The sequence below is a fragment of the Thunnus albacares genome, chromosome 6 (genome assembly GCF_914725855.1).
Source record: "Thunnus albacares chromosome 6, fThuAlb1.1, whole genome shotgun sequence".
Lineage (NCBI taxonomy): Eukaryota > Metazoa > Chordata > Actinopteri > Scombriformes > Scombridae > Thunnus > Thunnus albacares.
In genome coordinates this window covers 34,916,060-34,938,890 of record NC_058111.1, presented here as the reverse complement: position 1 = coordinate 34,938,890, position 22,831 = coordinate 34,916,060, and the positions used below count along the sequence as shown (strand labels likewise).

Sequence of the window (22,831 nt, the reverse complement as noted above, 5' to 3'; positions counted from 1 at the left end):
CCACATCATATTTGTGTAAGTTATAGCCTATACTGGACCTCGATTGGCTCCAAACTAGTTGTGATGTCACTAATCCTGCTTGTAGGTTCACACCTTAAACTCAGATTTAAGGTGAGCTCAGAGAAACTTTCCTTCCTCAACAGATGAATGTAAAAAACAAACTCTGCACAAACATCATTTTACACAGTGATGATCAAACACCCAACTGAAGGAACAAGAAGAAAAACACAGTTTTACATGAGGGGGACTTTAAGCTTGAGACATTTCATAATAGTATTTAAGTACTGAACTTTTGAAATTCCGCTGTTTTTTCTCCATTCAGGATCAAACTCTTTTTTTCTTTTCTTATGTAAAGTACTACAGTAGGTGACGTTTTTTGTTGTCCAAATAACCTTTAAATTATATCTGAAGACGCTGTATACATAGAAGACATGGTGCATATTTTAAATTGCTAATGTTGAGCCTCCATATTGTGCGCATTTGTTTTTGTAAACACTTTTTAATGGTTAATGACAACAATAAAATCCACTGGAAACATCCTGATAGGCCTGGACGCATGCGCTCCAAGGAAGCTGCCAAGATGCCAGTTTTGTACACGAGGAGCGGAAGTCTGGAAAATCCTGCTTCAAACTAAAACACGAAAAAAAAAAGAAACAGTTGCGGTTGGTTGAGCAGAGCAGCTAATCAAAGAGCTGTGTGGGCTTATTCACAGAGTGGATTCAGAGTGGCAGAACAGATGTTTTAACATCCACTTCACAGATTTGACAGCCGTACCAGCAGAAATATATGATAAACTAAACTCGGTGGCCAGAAAAAAAAAAACATTTAACATGAACAAAAGGAGTTCTAGTTTCCTTTAAAAAGTACTGATTTGACCTTCCTCATTTCACCACTGCATTAGTATGCATACATTCGAGCAACATGTCGTCATCCCCATCATTACTTTGAAGCTTGTGGCTGGAAGTGGTTTTCATCCTTGTGCGCTTGATCCTGGTCTCCAACACCTCCCATCAATTTCTCTGAAGAAGACTTCCGGTGGTGTGTCATGGCGGTGGCATGGTGAATCCTACAGAAAGGGAAAAATACTCGCCCCTTTCGTCCTTTCCCATCGATTCAGGACACATTTTCATGCATATCTGAGCCTGTCAGCTCCGGCCTCAGACCTTGGATCCAGCAGCGCAGCGTCGCGGTTCCTCCGCCCGGCCATGGCGGCTCACAAACCAGTGGAGTGGGTCCAGGCCGTGATTACTAGATTTGATGAGCAGGTAAGATGGGCTAATATGATTCAGTGGATGGGTGTAGCAAGATTTGGTCGTCTTGAGGCCCCAACAGTCCGGCTAACGTTACAATTAAACAGACGAGATCCTTTTAAAAGTAAATAAAGGAGTGTTTTGCCGTCAGCAGCAGCTTCTCTGTGTTGTTTGTTCCAGCTGCAAAACACTGAAGATGAGCTCTTTCTAGCTAGCGCCATCTCCTCCATCAATTAGCAGATTTATTCCACATTTGTACACGGCTTTGTACGGAGCTAGTCGGCCAACTGCAAAACGAATACACAATAAAGCAACATGTCAGTGACATTTGAACTTGCATACAAGCGTGTGTCTTCAAATTAAAGTTCCCCAGCTAACGTTTTCTTTCATGCAGCTAGGTAGCTAACATTAGCAGGCCTAGCTGTCTAATGTAAACAAATAAGATGTGGCTGGGTTAGCACGCTGCGTTCATACCAGCACATCACCTGAGTATTAAGAGTGAATGCTGCTCTCCCTGCTCCCTAATATCCTAACCACTACTGTCTGCTCGATGTAGCAGCTGAATCAACAGCATTAAAACTTAATTTAACCTTTTACTTATTCATAAGGACTCTGTAGCCGCAATCTATATGACCAAAGATTTTCATGTGCTCATACTAAAGCTGGTCACAGTCACTAGTTGGTACCTGTAATTATGATATATCAATAAGATTTCATAATGTGTTGTAAAACGGAAGCAACAGTCGCAAACAGAAGAACTTTCTGTAATACTATGGTCATTAGTCAAACTATGCACTTAATAACAAAAATGACATACAGAGGAAAAGGTAAATGTAGGTAATCTTCCAACTTGCTGTAAGTCAGTTTGCATTAACGTTACCAGAAGTGTCTTTTCTTGTTCAAAGGGAAATCTGACAGCCACTGTGTGTTGGATATAAAGCAATGCTTGCCATTTAAAAGTGATTTAGCTCTGTTTAGTTTCCAGAAGTCTTTGCGTCAGGCGTTAGTTGCCACTGATCATGGATTGAAACCGGGCTTAGCAGCTCAGCTTGGATTACTACAGTTGGGTGAAAGTGGCTTTAGGAGTTATGTCTACTTCTTGGTCATTGTTAGCCTAAGCCCTGACTAAAGCCCTCCAGTCCGTTTATTTTATTATTTGTCCTCATAGGAATTCAGTTTTGCTGATACTAGAATATCTTCCTCTTGTAAACTAGCTGACCATCATCTAGTGTGTATGGTAAATAGCAGTAATAACAGTACAGTTAATATTTGGAAGGTCCTGATAGCTTTTTAATGTCCTGATGGGAGTTGTTTAATGATGACTTTCTGGTCATAACTGAGTCCCGATCAGGTTTTATATTTTCCTACATAGTGCACACCCTACCTATAGCTGGCCTACAGTTTGAGTCAGCCCAATCCAGTTTAGATGCATTTGACAGCTAAGTAGCCCTCTGTTCATCACAGCATCATCTTTACTGACTTTTTTATTGTAATATACCTGGAGAGAAGATGGTCAGTGCAAACTGTTAATGCAGGGGGGGGTTGGACAGGATTTGGAAAGCCTCTCGTCAACCCCAGAAGAATGAAATGCTAAAGTTCAAATGCAGCTTCCAACCAATAGCAGAACTATAGAGCACAGGTCCACCTGAGAAATAGAACAGAAATATAAACTACTGGCTGCTGTTAATTCATTTTTTGTTGTTTTTTTTTTTTTGCCATTGTGCAGTTCAGTTCTCATATTGCAGTTTATGAAGAAGCGATTTCAGTGTATCAATACAGCACAATGGGGAATGTTCATGAGCTGGTGTATCAGACCTCAAAGGGTTAAAATGACAAAGAATCAGACGTTGGATACTTTATAAACATTCATAGTAGGGCTGGAATTTACAGTTATTTCCATTGTTGATTAATCTGCTGATTATTTTTTTGACTAATCGATTAGTTTTGTCTATATATGTATATATATAACTTCTTAAAGCTCATGGTGACGTCTTCAAATGTCCTGTTTTGTCAGATCTTTTTTTTTTATCATGCATGACACAGAAAAGCTTCAAATCTTAACATATGAGAAGCTGCAACCTGCAAATATTTGGTATTTTTACTTAATAAATGACTAAACTGATTATTTGATTATCAAAATAGTTTCCGATTTATTTTCCGTCGATCAACTCATCAATCGATTGACTAATTGTCGCAGCTCTACTTCATATTTTGTATAATATTATTTAGTAGGGCTGTTGATTCATGCCATTACACTTCATTCTTGCATGACAACAATTCTACCATATTTGTTGGATCAAACCAAGAACTCCCAATGTCAAGTTTGCATTACTTCATGTGACACACTGCACCGAAAGAGGAGGGCAGGACAATGACACACATACATCAAATGTGTGTGAGAGACACTGATTGGTTGGGGTTAAATATGGTGAAAGAAGAAGCAAACCCAGTAGAGATGCAGTGATTAATTGATTAGTTGCCAAATATTAGATATTTTAAAACTATTTTGATAATTGATTAATCGTTTTTAGTCATTTTTTAAGAAAAAAAATTCCACATTCTCTGGTTCCAGCTTCTTAAACGTGAATATTTTTGTGTTTCTTGAGTCCTCTATCACGGTAAACTGAATATCTTTGTGTTGTGGACTGTTGGTCGTGACAAAACAAAACATTTGAGGACATCACCTTGGGCTTTGGGAAACAGTTTTTGACCTTTTTCCTTTATCATTTCCTGACATTTTATGGACCAACCAATCAGATTAATTGAGAAAATAATCAACAGATTAATCGATAATGAAAATAATTGTTAGTTGCAGCTCTAATGATGATGAAGAACAAATGAATCTGCCCACAGTTCTGAAAAAAAATAGTTCAGTCACATGAAATGTCACAAAAAATTCAATCTGAAGAATTTATCAAGGCCTGGAAAACTGAAGCAACCCTGTCACTCCATCACACAGACATCCATAACAGGAGCCTTATACAGTTCATTACCAAACCCAACAAGTTGTCACAGGCACAAGAAGATTAACCTAAGGTAGCCAAACATATGGCTCTGGTCAAATGGTAAATGTTAAATGTTCTGCACTTATATTGCGCTTTTCTACCTTAAAGGATACATATTCTGCACATTTCCAGGTCTATATTTCTAATCTGGGGCTCTACTAGAATATTTATGTATGAGTTACAGTTAAAAACTCCTTATTTATCTTATACTGACCCTTTATGCAGTCCCTCAGTTCTGTCTCTTTAAAGCCCCCCCTCTTAAGGAGCCCACTCTGTTCTGATTGGCCAACTCTTGGAAACTGCCCATCCGCAGGCAGGCTACGTCAACAAATCATGAAACAAACTTCAGTAGCACGATTTCACTACTTTTTCTCGTTCTTTACTCGAAATGTCAACTTCTCAAATAGATCCGTACATGTTGGAGCTGAAATCAGATCTGAAATATGAGAGTGAACAACGCCAATAACACATGGGAAAAACAACTTTAGCAGCCAAGGCTACAGAATGGTTGGCCATTTATGGGCGTGCACGCCGAGCTGATGTCAGCTTGTCAGCAAGGTAGAAAAAGCTGTCGCAAACGAAGCATTCAGACCAGGTTAAAACCCTGACTTATGACTCGCAGGGAGCGTTTCTACATATGTTGACCTCAAGTTTTGGAACTTTGACCATGTTTAGCAGAGCTATCCGACATCATAACAGTATATAAATAACAGACAATCACAAAAAGCATAATATGTCCCCTTTAACAGACACTTTACACCCATTCACACACTCACACTGATGGCGGCAGAGCAACTAGGGGCTTGCCAAATCAAGGGATAAATGCCATGCAAAACAAATGCTACTTATTGTCCAACCGCAGTGCATACTGTTCCCAAAGAGGAAATTGTGATCTCAATTCTGAGTGACAGAAATCTTAATTGTCATTTTGACCAGGACTGTGCAGCGTTATTCTGAAGTTTGAAGATCTGCTGTGATAGGAAGGGTTGGATGTAGACAGTTTGAATTCATCTCCAGTATGAACAAAACCCCTCAAGTTCACATGCAGCTTTCAACCAGCAGCAGCAGCACTGTAGAGTTGGAGGGCAGCTGTAAAATGTTGCTGAAACATTTGCCAAATTGATTTTGTTTTTTTACCAATCACTCACTATTGTATATTTTTATAAGTAAATGTAGCTGGAAGCTAAAATTTATAGAGGTCCATCAAGCAAAGTGCATTGCTCCCAGGTACAATGAGGACTTGTCTGCATGCATAGCGATTCTGATCCTGATTGGAAAGAGCATCGTAGATATGTGGCTCACTTCCTGTTTATGTCCTCCCTGCCAACTTTGTCACAGCCAAATGATGTGAAAGAAATGATGTGTGTGTGTTCCTGATAGACCCTCAGGAATGTGAACTGTTCACTCACTGCTTAAAGAAAAGTGATAAGCCTCAACTGTCCCGCAGTGTGACTCATGAGCAAGTACTCTTAAGTGTCCAATCCACAGGATCGGGATCAACGCCCATCTGGACACTTTTGATGGATTGTTATCAGCTTCATAAAGTCTTATCCATATCTGATCAGATATTACACAACGTACAATTGGGACAGTTAGTGCGTGAATGAAATAATGCCATAATATTAATAACTCTTACCTCAGACTCAAACACGTTTCTGTTTTCACTGTTTTTTTGGATAAAATAACCAGACAGAAAAGTCTGTTTTTGGCAAATCCATCAAATTAAATACCTGACAAATCACAGTACCTCATCACATTGATACAAAAATCAAATATAAATCAATACGTACAATACAACAGTCCGAATAATACATACCCAAAGATATTAAAGAGATAGCTACAGTTGACCTCATAGTTTACATTATTATATCTTCTACTTACGACTGTTAACATCAAACCTCTAACACGTCAGCAGTAGGTGTCACCCAGCTGTGAGCGCCAGCTTTAAAACAGAACATACATCTAACTGTTTTTGAGCTTGAAAGGTTTTAAATCCGCACACATGCGGCGAGCGCCTGCACAGGTTTCCTACTCGTATTTTAATATTTGAATCTCCATGCAGTCCATGTACATGCGTCCTTAAGTTGAGGCAAACAGTATATATGGGAAAGATATGTGTGACCTTTCGAGGAATGGCTAGGCCTGGCTGTGTGAAACAAAGAGCTCACTGACCGCGCTGTGCTGCACTGGACCGCAGACAGAGGCATGGCCTGTTTTTACATTGTGTGTTATGTGCATGTGATGGTGTGACAGTCTGACTTCATGATGGAACCATGGGGCTGTATTGAGTTCCTATCCCAAGACTTCCCATCAGGAGCCCAATTTTTAGACCTGATACAGCTGAGGATTGTTGGAAAAAAAAAACTTTGGTCAAATGTGAGAGAAATCTAAGGATGCAACAATTAGGATTAAATGAAGCAAATTAGTTTTCATTTGAAATGGAATACAACAGTCATGATCTAGTGTATTACAGAGACTCACACTGTGCCTGATGAAGCTCAGCTGACTGTAATGTTTGGACAGATCTTTATGTCTAAAGTCAGGAGCTGTTTTATTTTGAACTTGGTGCATATACTTTGGGTTTGAGTTGTTATCTTTGAGATCTTTAACCCTAAAGCAATATGTCACAGGATAATGGAGTATTTCACCGTCAACACGGTAATGATACTGCAGATGTCATCCAGTTAATAAAAACTCATAAATGTGATCTTCATCGGGCTGACTGACTATGCTCAAAAGCTGTCCTGTACAAGAGGGAAAGTCTGTTAATATGATATTGTATATATGTTTTTCTGCGTGATACCTCAAGTTTGAGACTGGTTCAGCTGGTGAAAACTCTTTATTGTAAGGCTTCTTATCTGATGCAAAGTTCCACAAAGTGTTTTTTTTTGTTTCTTAAAAATGACTCAAAAATAAATATAAATCAATTATCAAAATAATTGATGAATTTTCTGCAAATTGACTAATTGATTAATAAACGAATCGTTGCAGCTCTAATTTCCACATCCCCAATTCATCAGTACACCAGAAGAGCCATTTCTCTTTTTAACACAAATATGCTTCATTAACTTCATTAGCAGGAAAATAAAAACAAGGGCACATCAGATTTTTAGAAAAATATTATTTAAGAAGCCATTAGATTAAAAGCCTGTTTGAAATAAATGCCTAGTCTTCTCTGCAAGTCAATAAATAAAGACCCCGGCTACTATTTGAGAATTGACAGTAGTTTATTTTGGGTTTGGGTCCCTAATGTATTCACTGGGAATAGTGTGGAGTAAAGACTCTCCTAAGTTAAAGCTAAGCTACCATCTACAATATAGAAACACTTCAGTTAGCTAATATGATGATTACAGCATAATAAAGATAACAAAGCTGAATGTTCTAGGTCATAGTGAGTGGACTTCACTGTAATGTAATACTACACATTGAACACGTCATCGTCATCATCATCATCCTCTCTTGTCCTTCCCTCCAGCTTCCCATCAAAGTTGGACACCAGAACACCCACACCAAAGTCAGCACAGAGCACAACAAAGAATGTCTGATCAACATCTCCAAGTACAAATTCTCCCTCGTCATCAGTGGCCTCACCAGTATCCTCAAAAATGTCAACAACATGGTAAGAGTCCTCTTCTGTTTGACAAGTGAATGTGCAATGGACGTTACATTAACTTCTTCTGAATGAACCTGTGGTGGCCTCATGATTGGCCAGGACTCATTCTAAATCTTTATCTTGATAAATATAATATAATAAGACACTAGGGCATATCTTGTTACACATGGTGAAACTAAATCTAGATTTATTTTGTGACATTTGCATTAAAGGTTCTATATGTAAGAATTGTGAAGCAATTTACATGTATCAATCTTTTTATTTTTGCCAATAAATGAACAGGTTGACCTTCCCCAACTTTCTAGCTTGTGTGTAACAACCTGTGGACTGATTTCTATGTGAAGGACCTGGTCCGGTCTCGCCAAAATCCAAAGGATGTGACATCTTTGCGCGCTCCTGAGTGCCATTCCGCTCTTCCACTAATGTCAACAAATTACCAGCATATTGACACAACAACACAACAAAAAACGGTGTTATCTGACTAGAAAACATCCTGCAGTTATTAGCTCTCCAGCTAATGAGACGGCTAGCTGCCTCCGTCAACCACTACACATTTCACAACAAAACACCCCTGCAATGACAAGTAGCCCACTCCCAAGCACACACACAACTAAAACAACATTATTTCCTCAACAAAAGAGCAGAAAACGAGCTCCAGAGCGACAGCACAACATAGCTTACCTCCCCAGGCGCAGTGTGTTGCTCCCCGGCTGCAGCTCGCTGAGCCTACTGGTGTACTGGTTTGCGGGCTGGGTTTGGGTGGTTGATTAACCCATATATATTTTCTGGTTGTGCAAATGAGAAGGTCTGGCATTATGAGAAGTGTGATTGAGGAAAAAGACATCGCTACGCTGGCATTGCTCAGCGAGCACGTGTGCAAGCAACAGGACTGCAGCTCACTAGGCCTGCCACAGTAGTTGCTGTTACCGGTGTTACATGGTGTTGGGACATACACCAATAACATTACTTGCCCACTGCCCATACTGTCATTTTGTTTTTTTAATAGAAATAAAACCCATTTAGGTCCTTTTTTGCGTATCAGCACCCATGTTCATCAACTAGAAAAAAACTCTAATTTTTAATCATTAAGTGTGTTATTGATACTTAGTCAGACAACGGACGCTACAATTAAAAACTGAAAGTGTCTGCTCCGTCCGCAGCAGCAGAGTTTCAGCAAAAAGTAGCTGAGTGAGACATCTGTCCTCCCTCCTGCTCTCTGCTGTGAACACACATAGCTGTTAGCGAGCAGCTGCTCTCTGCCTGCTCAGCCTGCTCTCGGTGTGTCTCTCTCCGCAGCCTGAAGCCTGCCGGCACTAACTCTTAAGTAAGTTGAAGATCTAAACTAAAAGTCTAACCTTAAAGATCAAAGTAGGCACTCTACGGATGAGTGTCATCGACGAATATCTTATCTTGTAAAATGTCCGGTGTAACTGGTAACACTGTGGTTGTCACAAGTTTATTAGCCGAAGGGAAAACTCCCTCACTGTGGCATCCCTACAGCTTACTTAACGGCCACTAGTGTCACTAATGAGAAGGAATTTCTGATTCTTACAAATAGAACCTTTTAAAGGACAGATTCATATATTTTTTTAAAGTCTATCTCAATACAGTGTTCATACCCACATGTCTGTTGAAAGAGTTTTTGGTTACTGTGGTCATTCCTCCTCTCAATACTGGTAATGAAGTGATACCGTCATAGTCCCAGTGGTCACTTGGTGGTTTGTTGCACCGATAAAACACTGACAATAAAACTAATTTGGTAACACATACTGCTGAAGCTTCTTATTAGTAGTATAGTAGTTAAAGCCTCAGTAACGTCCTGTCTCTTCTAGACATCAGACAGACAAGCTGTTACACACAGATTCTAAGTGTAACGGTGTCAGTCATATAGCTGCTGACCTCGATGAAGGAGAAGGAAGAGATGAAGTTGTTGTTGTTGTGGAAAAAAAGTCATCCAGAAATCAATGTTTGAAACATACATGTTTACTGCCCTTCTGGTGCCTCTTTTAGTATGGATTTTATAGACATTGTGAAATCTTTTAATCTTGCTCAATGGGTTAAAGGTCCCACTCACTTAAATGGACACACCCTGGACATTGTTCTCTGCTCTGGTTTTATTATTGATAGTGTTGATCTCTGTGAGGCTAGCTTATGTGTTTCTGACCACAAAGCTATTCATTTAAAGACTCTGTTACCACTTTCTGCTCACACAGTTTCCACTTATGTCTCCTCTTATGTCTTCATACTTTCTCTGCTGACAACTTTCATAAGGCCCTAACAACTGCATCTACAAATAGCAATAACCAAAGCAAATATGTCTACAGATCTACTAAATAACTTAACAAATACATGTCAAATTATTCTTGACTCTATAGCACCTACAAAAACCCAGAGAGTCAAACCAACTGGAAGCACGCCTTTGCTAAATCACAACACCAGAGAAATAAAAAGAAAATGCAGACAAGCAGAGCGTAAATGGAAAAAGGACAGATTGGCGGTGTCAGATGAACTTCTGAAAGAACTAATGTTTACTTATCATAAAGCTGTAAAAGAAGCCAGGTCATCTTACTTCTCCAGCATCATTGTAACAAACCGTCATAACCCAAGAGTCCTTAGATTGTGTAACTCCTCCTCCTCCTAGTCCACAAACTGAAGCCTCCACCATGATCTGTGAACAAACAAACAAAATAAATGAAATCAGACTCAAGATGGGTCACGTCACTCGTGACGCCTCTGTATACTGTAACCCCTCTCCCTCGCTCACTGTGAACTTTAAAGGACACTGTTGCTGTGCTAAAGGCATCATCAAGTCGTCTAGACGTTATGCCTACAATATTTCTGATGAAGGTTTTTAACAGTGTTGGTCCCACTATTTTATTCATTGTAAACAGCTCTCTGTCTACTGGCTGTGTTCCCTCCTGTCTTAAGCATGCAGTAAAACACCCACTTCTCAAGAAAGCTAGCCTTTATCCTCTTGATTTTAATCATTTTAGACCCATCTCTAAATGACCATTTTATCCAAAGTTTTAGAGAAGGTTGTTTATTTAAAGTTGATTTCTTTTATGAATAATCATAACATCTTTGATAAATTCCAGTCAGGTTTCTGCTCATGTCACAGTACGGAAACTGCTCTCATGAAAGTATCCTTTACTTTCAGCTGATGCAGGTGATTGTTTGTTTTTAATTCTTCAATCTCAGCTCAGCATTTGACATAGTTCTATTGGATCAGCTTGAGAAGTGGGTTGGCATCAGGGATACTGCCCTAGACTGCTTCAGATCTTACTTAGAACATTGCTTCTCAACCTTTTTTGGGCCAGCGCCCCCTATCCAGTATCCAGGTCCCTTAAGGCCCCCTATCAATTCAAATGCAGGCTAAATGTCTTCCCATAATATTAATAAATACACCTTATTGTGCCAACAATGATGGTAAAGCACACCCTCAAGTGTAATATTATGATTATACAACATTTACCAACAAAATAAAAGATATAAACAAAATGTATTCAGATTGTGAGGTAGTTTGCTCTAAAAATAAAAAACTTTGCTTGTGTTATCTCCGTTTCCATGGTAACACATGGGGTATGACTAATCTCTGGAAAACAATTACTCACGTCAGTAGAATCCTATGTAATAAAACCTAGTTAACTACTCCAGCAAGTAGGCCTGACCCTTAGTAACGACCTAGCAACAGGGACGATTTCTAGTCTCTGCTGACTCAGCCAGCCAACTCAAGGTAATGCCTTCTGGAGATCGTGGCATTTTCCCAAACTGAATAAATACCTCACATATAAACACAAAATTACTTTGGTTGTGCAATCTCGTTATAACTAAGATATCCACTGAAAAAAAAAAAAAATTTCCATGGAGGGATTTAGCTATTATGTCCGCAAACTTGACAGACATTTTTAAGCTAGTAGCGCAGTAGCACCAGCACAGCTCATCTTAACTGAAGGGAAAATGGTCACATTTTGCTGTGTATGGGGGTGCCAGATAATGATGAAGAGTGAAGAAGGGTTCAGGTTTTGTGTGAGTGTGTGTGTATGTGTAACTCATCCCACAGTCTCAAGAGTTCAATCCTCTCGGCAAAGTGTCTGTTTTATTTTCCCCACAGTTCCTAATCAGTTCAGTTCAATCCAGTTTCACAAACATAAAAGGAAGACAACTCAAAACTCCGCTCCGCATTTTCACCGCCGACCCCCCCCCCACAAAACAAAACAAACGAAAGACACTAGCAGAGCAACACAGTACATAAAATAAAGCCAGCAGAAACGTCAGATAGGTCGGACCACCGTGTTTAACTATATATCTTCAAACGTTACAGTTACGGCTGAAAATGACAACAACAAAAAAACAAGTTTGCCAAGTCCACATTGGACTACTGGAAAAAAAACCAGAAGGATATGTATCCATAGCTAAGGTGTTCAATAAAATACTGGTGGCATTTTTTTCTTGTTCTGCGCCATTTTGCTGATATGATATGATTGTTTTATGATGATATCCGCCTGCAGTGGTCTGGCACAGAGTGTCAAATAAAATAACCAGGTCAAAGGCCCACAGGGGTTTTGGTTGAGGGTTTGGGTCCTACCCCAAGAAAATTTGATGTTATTTGACTAAAAACTATGCATTTTCACACATTTTTTAACTATTACCATTAAATAATTTATTTAAAAAAAAAAAAACGCACTATTTCCGTAGTCAGGCTGTAGTCACTAGCCAGCTGCAGGGACAGGTATGGTAGTCCATAGGCCTAGACTTATTAGTCCAGTTCTTTATCAACACTCTTATCAATTCTTTTAAATTACTAAAGAATTGGGTTGTTTTCTTTTTTTTTTTTTTTTTTTTTTGTAAAAAAAAAGGATACATTCAGAACAGGATTTGAATAGATTTATAATTTAAATGTGACAAAATATTGTTGCTACAGCAGCAACAGTAATGTTTCCATCATAAGTCACTATATAAATCCATTAATGTCTCACTGGAAAGAAATCAAAATGTCAGTAAAATAAATAATATTCCTGACAGTAAAATAGTGAGTAAAGTTTAGAAAGAATGAAGAACACAGACATCAGTTAGTATCTTCATCCTGTCCTCTCTCCTCATCTCTCTGCTGCTGCTTGACAGGAGGGGCTGTTTAAGCCAGTAGTTAAGTTTACAAGAATTTGCCAAATTTTAATATGTTACAAACTAAGCTAAACACAAAAACCGACAAATAGAGCAGAGGAGAGGACAGAGAAGCTAGCGAGACCATCAATGGCAGCAAAAGGCGTTAGCAACTCAGTTTCTCTGTGTCTACATAGAAAGCAGAGCACGTTCAGCAGAGCAGCATCAGCAAAAGCTCCGAGTTTCTACACGGGAGGTGTTCAGGTACATTGTTAGGCATATCTCACCCGCATTTTTGAAGCGCTCAGAGCCCAATTTGTACGTGTGTAAAATGGAGGAAAATAGACCTGACAGCACTTCAAAAAGCAGGAAAAGTCTGAAGACTAATGATAAAATTGTGAAAATGTGCATTCAAATATAGGATTTAACTGGCAGTAAAACTGCCCCCATTGAGAAACGCTAAAGTAGAACTATCATGGTTATGATCTTCCTCGTTGGCCCCCCCTGACATGTGGTGTTCCCCAAGGCTCCATCCTTGGCCCCCTCCTGTTCTGTGTGTATATGCTGCCTCTGGGACAGATAATTCATAAACACAATATTCAATATCATTGTTATGCAGATGACACGCACATTTATGTCTCAGTAAAGACCAGTGAATAAAGCAACTTTTCACTCAACATCATTTAGGGATACACGATAATATCGCTACGTCATCGGTATCGGCCGATAATGGCTTTAAAATGAAATATTAGCATCAGCCCAAAACAAACATTTCTGCCAATATGACAGGCCGATTTGTCGCCTTCTCCCCCCACCGTCTGGCTGTGCTTCCAGCCTCCCAGCTAGCCCCGGCTCTCCATGTGGATCCAACCAAGAGCACTGAGCCTCGGTTTATTATTCATGTTAAAGTAGGAAGAAGCAGCAGGTCTGTCAGGCAGCTGAGTGAAGTGGAGCCTGCGGAGGAAGCACCGGGACTGTCAGGGTGAAACAATCCACGGAGGAGCTGCTGTGTTCTATTGCACAGAGAGGAAACACCTCAGCTAACAAGATTTACCACTCTGTTTGAAAAATGTTTTTTCTTCTCCTCTCGGTTTATAACGGCTGTTGGCAACCAGTTTATTAGCTACATTGTCGCCACCTTCTGCCTCAGCGTGTGGACCAGAGATTAAATTCTAATCCTGTCTGTCTAATAAACTCAAAGAAAACTCTACTGCTCCACCCACTTGGCAGGTTCATTAAAGTTTTAATGCTGAGCTCCTGAACTCCAGTCTTCCTAAGTTCTTCCTTCATATATTGTCTTGATTGATCATACTTAGTACAGTCTATGATTGCACGTGCAATAGTCTCCTCAGCCAGGTGTAAAAAAAATGTGTGCATATATCGGCATTGGCAAGATGAGAGGGAAAATAACGGATCTCAAAAAAAATATTGTGCATCCCTAGAATGAATTATAACAAATAATAGTAATATTAAAAATCACATTTTATCGTAGTATGAGTTAAAGTAGTGGCCTCAATGCACAGATATGTTTGCTGAGTCAACTGAGGCGGCAGTTGATCATTTGTTGAATTGTCATAGCAGGATGTAATTTGAAATAGGGGTGTGAATCTCCATCCTTCACAATGCAATGATGTCAGCGTGGCTAAAGTGATCCTAATCAGTAATGTGACACTACAGCAGCAAACCTGAAGTTTCGTAACACTCGTGTCCTCATGTGTAACAGCTGGCTGAATGATGTTTTGACTGTTCGTCTCCACAGCGGATATTTGGAGACGCCTCTGAGAAGAACCTCTACCTCTCCCAGCTCATCATCCTGGACACACTGGAGAAGTGCCTGGCTGGGGTGAGTGCCCCCCCCCCTCTGCAGACCTTGCTGTCCTCCACTGTAGAAAACAACACTTAGCTGGGTCTCAGACTCAGACATATAGAGACTTATTTTTGATGAGAGAAGAATTCTGTCAGTATGGAAATAATCTCACCCCATCAGCAGTTTTTAAAACATTTTTTAGGATTCAATATTTGTTCAGATGGAGTTTGTGAATGTAAATCCAGCCTATATCATATAATGAACAACTTCAAATATGTTGTGTCTTGTCTCTTTCAAGACCCCTGCTACCACTACTGCTTATTGTGGGAGCTGGTTGTTACCCACCAAATCTATACCCCCCCATCCATCTGTATTAGTCTGAAATCAAACCCAGAAATGATTCAGTATCTGCTACTGTGTTTGCATTCACCCAGACACAAACCTCTGTTAATGTACTTATCCTCCATCAGTCACGCTCTCCTCGTCTCTGGGAAGCACCTCGGCCGTCCAGCAGGCCCGTATGACATTAGCAGGTGTTTCCTCGCTCAAGTCAGTGAACTGCTCTCAGCTTCCTGTACAGGTTTTTGTCATTAGCGTTCACAGTTAGATAGAAGCCAGATACCTGTCTGTATTTGTGGTTCTGAATTGGAACTTGTGTTAAATTTAGATCCAGGATTTTTTTAAAGAAAGATGCTTTGCAGTACAGCTTATGGACCTCCTGCTTTTCCATCCACGTGCTAGGTCCAAACATTGCTCCATTCATTGTTGATACTACATAATGAATGTACATGTCTGTCATTATTACTGTATTTATATTTTACAATATCAAGTTCATGTTATGATGTGGCAAAAGTGTACAACATCACTTAAATAAGATAATCAAACTGCTTTTCAATGCAATGAAACTTGTCGTGTAAAACAAAAACATTAATAACTCATTTTGTGAATTTTTTTTTCTGAGAAGCTTGATAAATACCAAGCCCTGAGTCCTATGCATTTTTAAACTATACTTTTTTCCCTACATTTTACAGCATCACAGCGCATACTTTGCCTACAGTAAGCCGACATTAAATAAGTAACACAGGGAAAGGTTTGGAAATCAATCGTACTGTATGTAGCAGATAGCGATCCATCAAAACCATGTCTAGAATGGCCCTGGATCTTGATCCTGTACTCCTCCATGAAAATTCCCAGTTAAATGGAAGTGAATCTCTCAGGGAATGGTGCTGAAGAGCACAGTAGAAGTTGGAAGAGCTGCAGTGGAATACAAGATTTGGAACGTCAAACTCCATAACTGATAGTACATGATGGTGTTCAGATCAAGAGTGTGTTGCCTGTTTAACACATGGCTGCTTTTGTCATCAGAGTTAACTGGTAATGTAGCATGAAGCAATAAGTGTTGTTGCTATGGTTACCTGCAGTTAATTTACCTTTAGATAAGTTAAGGTTACCTTGACGCAGAAGGGTAGTTAAATCATTTACTGAAGCAGAAACACTGAATTTTATAACAACACTGATGAAGAAACTGTATTTAATGTGGACATCTGGCTGACTCTCCATCCACTCAGCAATGTCATTGTGGCCACTTTAGGTGTCCTGATACAGGATATTTTTAAGGCCATGTGACAAAATGTGTCTTTGGGTCAGTCAGTAACCTGTTTTGACCTGTTCCCCCGACCCCAGAGTCTCTCTGTGACAAAGCCCTCTCCTCTTGCTGACTGCCTTCCTCTTATCTGTCCTCCCTCCTCAGCAATCCAAGGACTGCTTGCGTCTGGATGAGACCATGCTGGTCAAACAGCTTCTGCCAGAGATCTGCCATTTCATCCACACGTACCGTGAGGGCCACCAGCACGCCGCTGAGCTCCGGGCCTCCGCCTCAGCTGTTCTCTTCTCTCTGAGCTGCAACAACTTCAATGCGGTCTTCAGCCGCATCTCCACCAGGTAGCCCAGTGTGTTCCTGGGACAGCATGTAGCCTTCTTCAGTATGACTAGAATCTCTATGAAATCTGTGATATATACCAGTCTTCTCCATCTTTTATATATCATGTTCATCAAAATTGATCAACACTTAAACATTTGTGTGTTTAGTTTCTAATGCCACATACTTCAGTATATACTTAAATAGATATTACTGTCATTACTATCCTGGCCATTGATGGAAAGTTTGGTGTAAATACTAAAACCTTGTCAATTTTCAAACTCTGTTTCAATTTTTCAAATTATAGAAGAAGATAGATCATGTTCACACAGAAACTTCCAGAATGTGTTGGCAGCATTTGTTCCTGTTGTGTGGCAGTGTTTAATCACAGAGCCATTCACTTGCACTTTGGGAGATGATCTAATCACATATAAATTCTACACATCTTCAACATTTTCAGTAAAAATAAAAGGCATATACCTCAAAAATGCATATTGGCCCCAAGAAACCTATACTGGTGTCACTTTCTCTGGGTCTGTCATTTGTTAACAGCTATTTTTGAGCAAGACTAGCCGTCTCTTTGGAGCTGTGATCAACAGTATCACACTGATTGTATCAGGTATTGACCAGTAGAGCTAAGATGAGTAAATGAAGTGATTAGACTGTGGACAGAACATTTAATTGGCAACTACAAAATAAGCAATTTACTCATGTCAACATGGGTTCTGAGAAATTGTGATGGGCATTTTTCACAATTTTCTGACAATTTGTAGACTAAAGGATTAATTGATCATGAAAATAATGATTACTTGCAGGATGACTGGATGTTAGGGCTGCATGGGCACTAAGTAAATGGTCCTCCACGTTGTGCCTTAAAACCGTTTAATGCACACCTACAAGTTGATATCAAGCTTATACCATGATCCTTTGCCAACAATATAAGATTAAAGCATTTGCAAATTTTTGGTGAAAGTTCTGCACTTAAATTGTCATGACAACTTGCCACCACTGTACTCACCACCAGCCTGAACTGAGGCATAAAATTCATGCAAGGTGTCATTAAGCATAACGGTAGAGTATGTCTCCAAATCAGTGTGCCTTTGTTTTTGGCAGTATATTAACTGCCCATTTTGCCTTTTTTGTATGAATCTTGTCCTTCTCTTCCTCTATCATTTTAAGCTCTTCAGGTGTCAGTTCCTCCTGCTGTTTTTCCGCTTGGTTTCTTTCTTTTCTTCTCCATTTCTTTTTCCTCTGCTGCATCCCATTCTTCAAAACTTCATAACAAGTAACTTTTACAGCTGTGCTCTTTTAATGTTGCTATGGTTACAAGTTAGGTAGCGGATGAATTTCAAATGGTAATTAAACTTGAACCAAACTACGTGCGCATTAATCAGTTTTAACTCCCCTGCTGGCCAATCAGAAAATAGTATTCACCCAGACCATGGTATAATTGAGTATATTTTATAGGCTACTACTAGACTTGCAGCAGAATCATACTACGATGATGATGAAGAAGAAGAAGAAGAAGAAGAAGAAGAAGCAGCAGCAGTGTGTTCAGCAAAACACTGTCCAATTGGATTAATGCTAAAACTCTCTTCAAATGTGCTATTGTTTTTGACCACTACACTGAAAGCATCAGAATACATATGTGGTGTTGTATGTGTCCTCAGGCTACAGGAGCTGACTGTGTGCTCGGAGGACAATGTGGATGTTCATGACATAGAGCTGATGCAGTACATCAATGTGGACTGCTCCAAGCTGAAGAGGCTGCTGCAAGGTTAGCTTCCAATGCTCTTACAGATTTACATGATCTTAAAGGAACCCAGACTTCATGGTAGTGTAATGTAATATATTATAAATTGTCACACACTCTTGTCCTGTCTTATTTCATTGGAGCTGGTCTTGAGAGTGTTCATTTTGATTGTTTTTTTTTTTTTTCAGAAACTGTTCTGAAGTTTAGAGCCCTTAAGAAGCCTGCCCAACTAGCAGTCATCAACAGTTTAGAAAAGGTAAGTCTTGCATTGGCCTGTTACAGTTCACCATTATTTTAGTCCAACAGAAATTAAATAGCATTTTTATCTACTACAGTATACATATCTTCTCTGTAGGTCACTTGTCCTGTGTTCTCCTTTGAGGGGAAAAAAATTAAAAACCAGAAGGGAGAATCTTATATTTGAAATGTTTTGGTTTCATGGTTTTAGTTAGAATACTGTTAGTTTCTCAGCTTACGCAGCTGGAGACCTTATTTTGGTACAGTAAATCAAACTTTACATAAAGCGATAATGTGGCGTTCTATCATAGGCAGAGCAGACGGTCACACTGAGCCTGATTGCATCCTGCTACACAACACAAGAGCCACAGACTCTGAACAGCAACCCACATTAGCTGTCCTGCAAAAGTCTCCTTCTTATCTAACTTACAAACATAAACACACGTCTTGTTGAACAAGCCACCAAACAAACATTCATCTGGTAAAAGTTATACAAGTATCCACTCGACATTCAGTCCGTACATAATAGAGAATGACTAAATGAATATTGAAATTACACAGTAATAACAGCAAAATAAACTGAGTAGCAAATAAGGGGGAAAAGGTAGGGCTGCATCAGTCGATAAACTCCTGAGTCCACCTGCATTCTGTCAGTCAAATCACTGCTTTTTTTTTTATCCACATCTTTATACACAATGTAACACAGCGTGACACCGTCACAGGCTGTAAACTTTTACAGATTCTTTCCTCTAAATGACCTAAATATATAACTGTGATGGAAAACGGAGGACAGCGTGACGCAGAGGGACTGTGTTTCCTGCTCCGAGCTCTCAGTTCCGTGTTAGATGCAGTGAAGTTGGCGTGTACCAGCGACTCTGCCGTCTCCTCCTCCACCCTCCAGTATGATCGACTCTTCAGGATGAACGCTTTTTGTTTCTCTGACCGTGTGGAAATCTGATGTTTTCACATCACAAACAATGAACAGTAGCATCTAGAGATTTCTCTTTTTAATAAAACTATCAACAATACATTTAAAAAACATCTTTTTTTCAGTTGAGCTTTAATTGTTTTTACAAAACTTTCCCACTTGTGCAGAATACAGTCTTAATGTGTTTTTATGCACTAAATGTGTTTTTGACTTCAGGGGGACGTCAACAATAATTGAGCTGTTGTTAACACTTGTTAGCGGTCGGTGGGTTCATTCCTGAATGACTAGTTTATCTGTATGCAGGTTCTTGTCATACTTACTCTGTTATCACTCTACAGGCATTTTGGAACTGGGTGGAGAATTACCCAGATGAGTTCACCATGCTCTACCAGCGACCACAAGCAGATATGGCAGGTATGAAGAGATTGAAAGAGTTTTAGTACAACTTCACCTCAGTGTTCACTCTTTCAGCAGAGATTCAATCCATCGCTAAATCTCACATTCAGACAGGGCACCTATGTGTTGTGACAACAATGGGAAGTTGATATGTTTGATTTGTCCTGCTAACCAGCACAGTAAACAGTCAGAAGTGACTCCAAACTCTCCACACCTGCAACACTTGGATTGTATATTTGGTCTGAAGGGCAGAATTAGTTGATTCTTTTCTAGAAAAAGGCAAATAATTACCATTGCACTTGGACCAGCATTAGTTGATACTCTTTAATGAACAAAGTGTTTGTTAGTTTGATTGTGTACATCATGCATAGATCTCCAATGCTGCTAATCGGACTCTCATTTTGATACTTTGAGCATGACACTGATTGGTCTAAGTGGGGGTGCTAAAACTCCATGTTGGGTTTTGCTGATCGTCATACTAACTAATAACTAATGTAACAGCCGTTCTTTGCCTTTCCAGAGAAAGTCAATTCTTCTGGAGAAGAATCTGTGAGTGTCAGTGACCCTGAAGGGGGCATGTTGGAGCTAAAACAGGGTTTTAAGTTGCTCTTTTATTGGATTAATTTAATTGGATTCATTGAATCACAACTTAAAAATGTTCTTCCAATCAGTGACTAGAAACATTGTTGAAATAGATAATTCATCACTGTGAGCATCATGTCCAGATTAATATCTCTTATTAGAAACAAACAATGAGTTTGTACACATGAAATGAAGGGTTGGTGAATTGATCCAATATCAGGAAATACTGATATTTACATTTCCTGATTTGTTAATGGCAGTTACCCACATTTTTTAAGTACCATCCCTTTTGAAAGTGAAGTGGCTTTCAATAATATGGTGTGTGTGTGTGTGTGTGTGTGTGTGTGTGTGTGTGTGTGTGTGTGTGTGTGTGTGTGTGTGTGTGTGTGTGTGTGTGTGTGTGTGTGTGTGTGTGTGTGTGTGTGTGTGTGTGTTGGATGTACAGAAGCTGCAGAGAAGTTGTTTGACCTAGTGGACAGCTTTGCAGAGAGCGCCAAGAGGAAGGCAGCAGTGTGGCCTCTGCAGATCATCCTCCTCATCCTCTGTCCAGAGATAACACACACTATCTCCAAAGACACTGTGGAAGACAGCAAGGCCAACAAGGTGAGTGGAAAGACCACACACACACACACACACACACACACACACACAGGGACTCAACCACTCACTGCCTTCCTTCCCTCTTCTGTTGTGTGTGTGTGTGCAGAAACTGTTTATGGACAGTTTGCGTAAAGCTTTAGCGGGCCAGGGTGGCAGCAAGCAGCTGATGGAGAGTGCTGCTATTGCCTGTGTCAAACTGTGTAAAGCCTCCACCTACATCAACTGGGAGGATCACTCAACCATCTTCCTCCTGGTCCAGTCCATCGTCATGGATCTCAAGGTCTGACCACTTACTGTAAACTCTCTTCATGTTGTAGTTTTTCATATTTTTATAGATGTTGGTTGCTATTTTTTGCCCCAAACAGCAACTAGAAAATTAAATCATTTGATATTAAAAAATGGTGAATTTCCCACAACATTCCTTTCATTGGACAGAGTTATTATCATTTTCTCAAAGGCAAAAAGGACACAGAAAGCACTGAAATCAAAAGTGGGTTTTTATTTAATTAATTTTTTGAAAAAGTGAAACATAGTCCCCTCCTTGCCCCCGTAATGTTTGTACAGTCCCTAATGTTGCATGTCTGATGGACCCTGAGAGGAGTTACAAGCTAATTAGTTACTGTTATCACCACTACTGTTACTTTCTCTTATATATTACTCTGTAGCTTTGAATGAGCCCATTGTGAAAAGCTTGGAGTATATTTTATCACGGATGTGCTTTTGAATGACCTTGTGTGACCTGTGACCCTCCCTGTCCCATCAGGCTTTGCTGTTCAACCCAGCCAAACCCTTCTGGAGGGGGACGGGCAGTCAGAACGCTGATGTGGAGCTAATGATGGACTGCTTTGTCTCCTGTTTCCGCATTAATCCTCACAACAACCAGCACTTTAAGGTGGACTAAAACAATCATTTGAAGTTTGCCCTGTTAGTCTATAACACCATCCTCTGGGTAATCCAGTGGACAGAACTTTGATCAGCTTTCTCTTTGTCTCGAAGGTCTGTTTGGCCGCCTCCTCCCCCTCCACCTTTCACTTTGTCCTGGTCAACTCGTTGCACAGAATAATCACCAACGTAAGTCTGCAGAGCTTCTTCCCACATCAGTGTTAACGGAACATGTAGTTTCTTCACTTGTCACTTCTGATCCTGTGTTGTCTGCTTTCAGTCTCATCTGGACTGGTGGCCTAAGATCGATGCAGTGTACTGCTACTCTAGTGAGCTTCGCTTTATGTTCTCAGACACCCTCAACCGGGTGGTGCAAGGCATCGGCACCCACGCTCCACTACGCATGACTCCGGTGAGAGGATGTTCACTGCATTTAACATATTACAGCCAGGGTAAAAGTTGTAAAGACTGGGTAATGGTGATGCTGTTTTGACCTCAAACCTAGTTTGGTATTTATTGGCCGACATATACACCAATACCTTTACATCTGCATTAAGCTGATATCTGCTGATACCTCATTGTAGCTCTAATGTTATTTTGCCTGAAAGGAATACAAAAATATAACCCAAGTTATAATTACTTTGAATATACAGTAACATCATTTCCTCTTCTAGTGAGTTGCATTTCAGAAAATGATATGATGATCTCCTCTCCACAAGATTTATTTCCATCGTGGTCCTTGAGGACAATAAATCCTGTT

At 39.8% G+C, this 22,831-nt stretch overlaps 1 protein-coding gene across 1 annotated transcript in view; it reads left to right on the top strand.

Moving 5' to 3' along the window:
• The first annotated feature begins 646 nt into the window (after positions 1 to 646).
• The window catches only part of nf1a (neurofibromin 1a), a 92,623-nt gene continuing 70,438 nt past the window's right edge, over positions 647 to 22,831 (top strand). The window contains 12 exon segments of the mRNA XM_044355091.1: positions 647 to 1,265; positions 7,731 to 7,874; positions 14,728 to 14,811; positions 16,526 to 16,716; positions 18,364 to 18,470; positions 18,635 to 18,702; positions 19,950 to 20,025; positions 21,035 to 21,192; positions 21,296 to 21,469; positions 21,953 to 22,081; positions 22,186 to 22,260; positions 22,352 to 22,483. Of these exon segments, the coding sequence (XP_044211026.1) occupies positions 903 to 1,265; positions 7,731 to 7,874; positions 14,728 to 14,811; positions 16,526 to 16,716; positions 18,364 to 18,470; positions 18,635 to 18,702; positions 19,950 to 20,025; positions 21,035 to 21,192; positions 21,296 to 21,469; positions 21,953 to 22,081; positions 22,186 to 22,260; positions 22,352 to 22,483 (1,701 nt within the window). The 5' untranslated portion in view covers positions 647 to 902.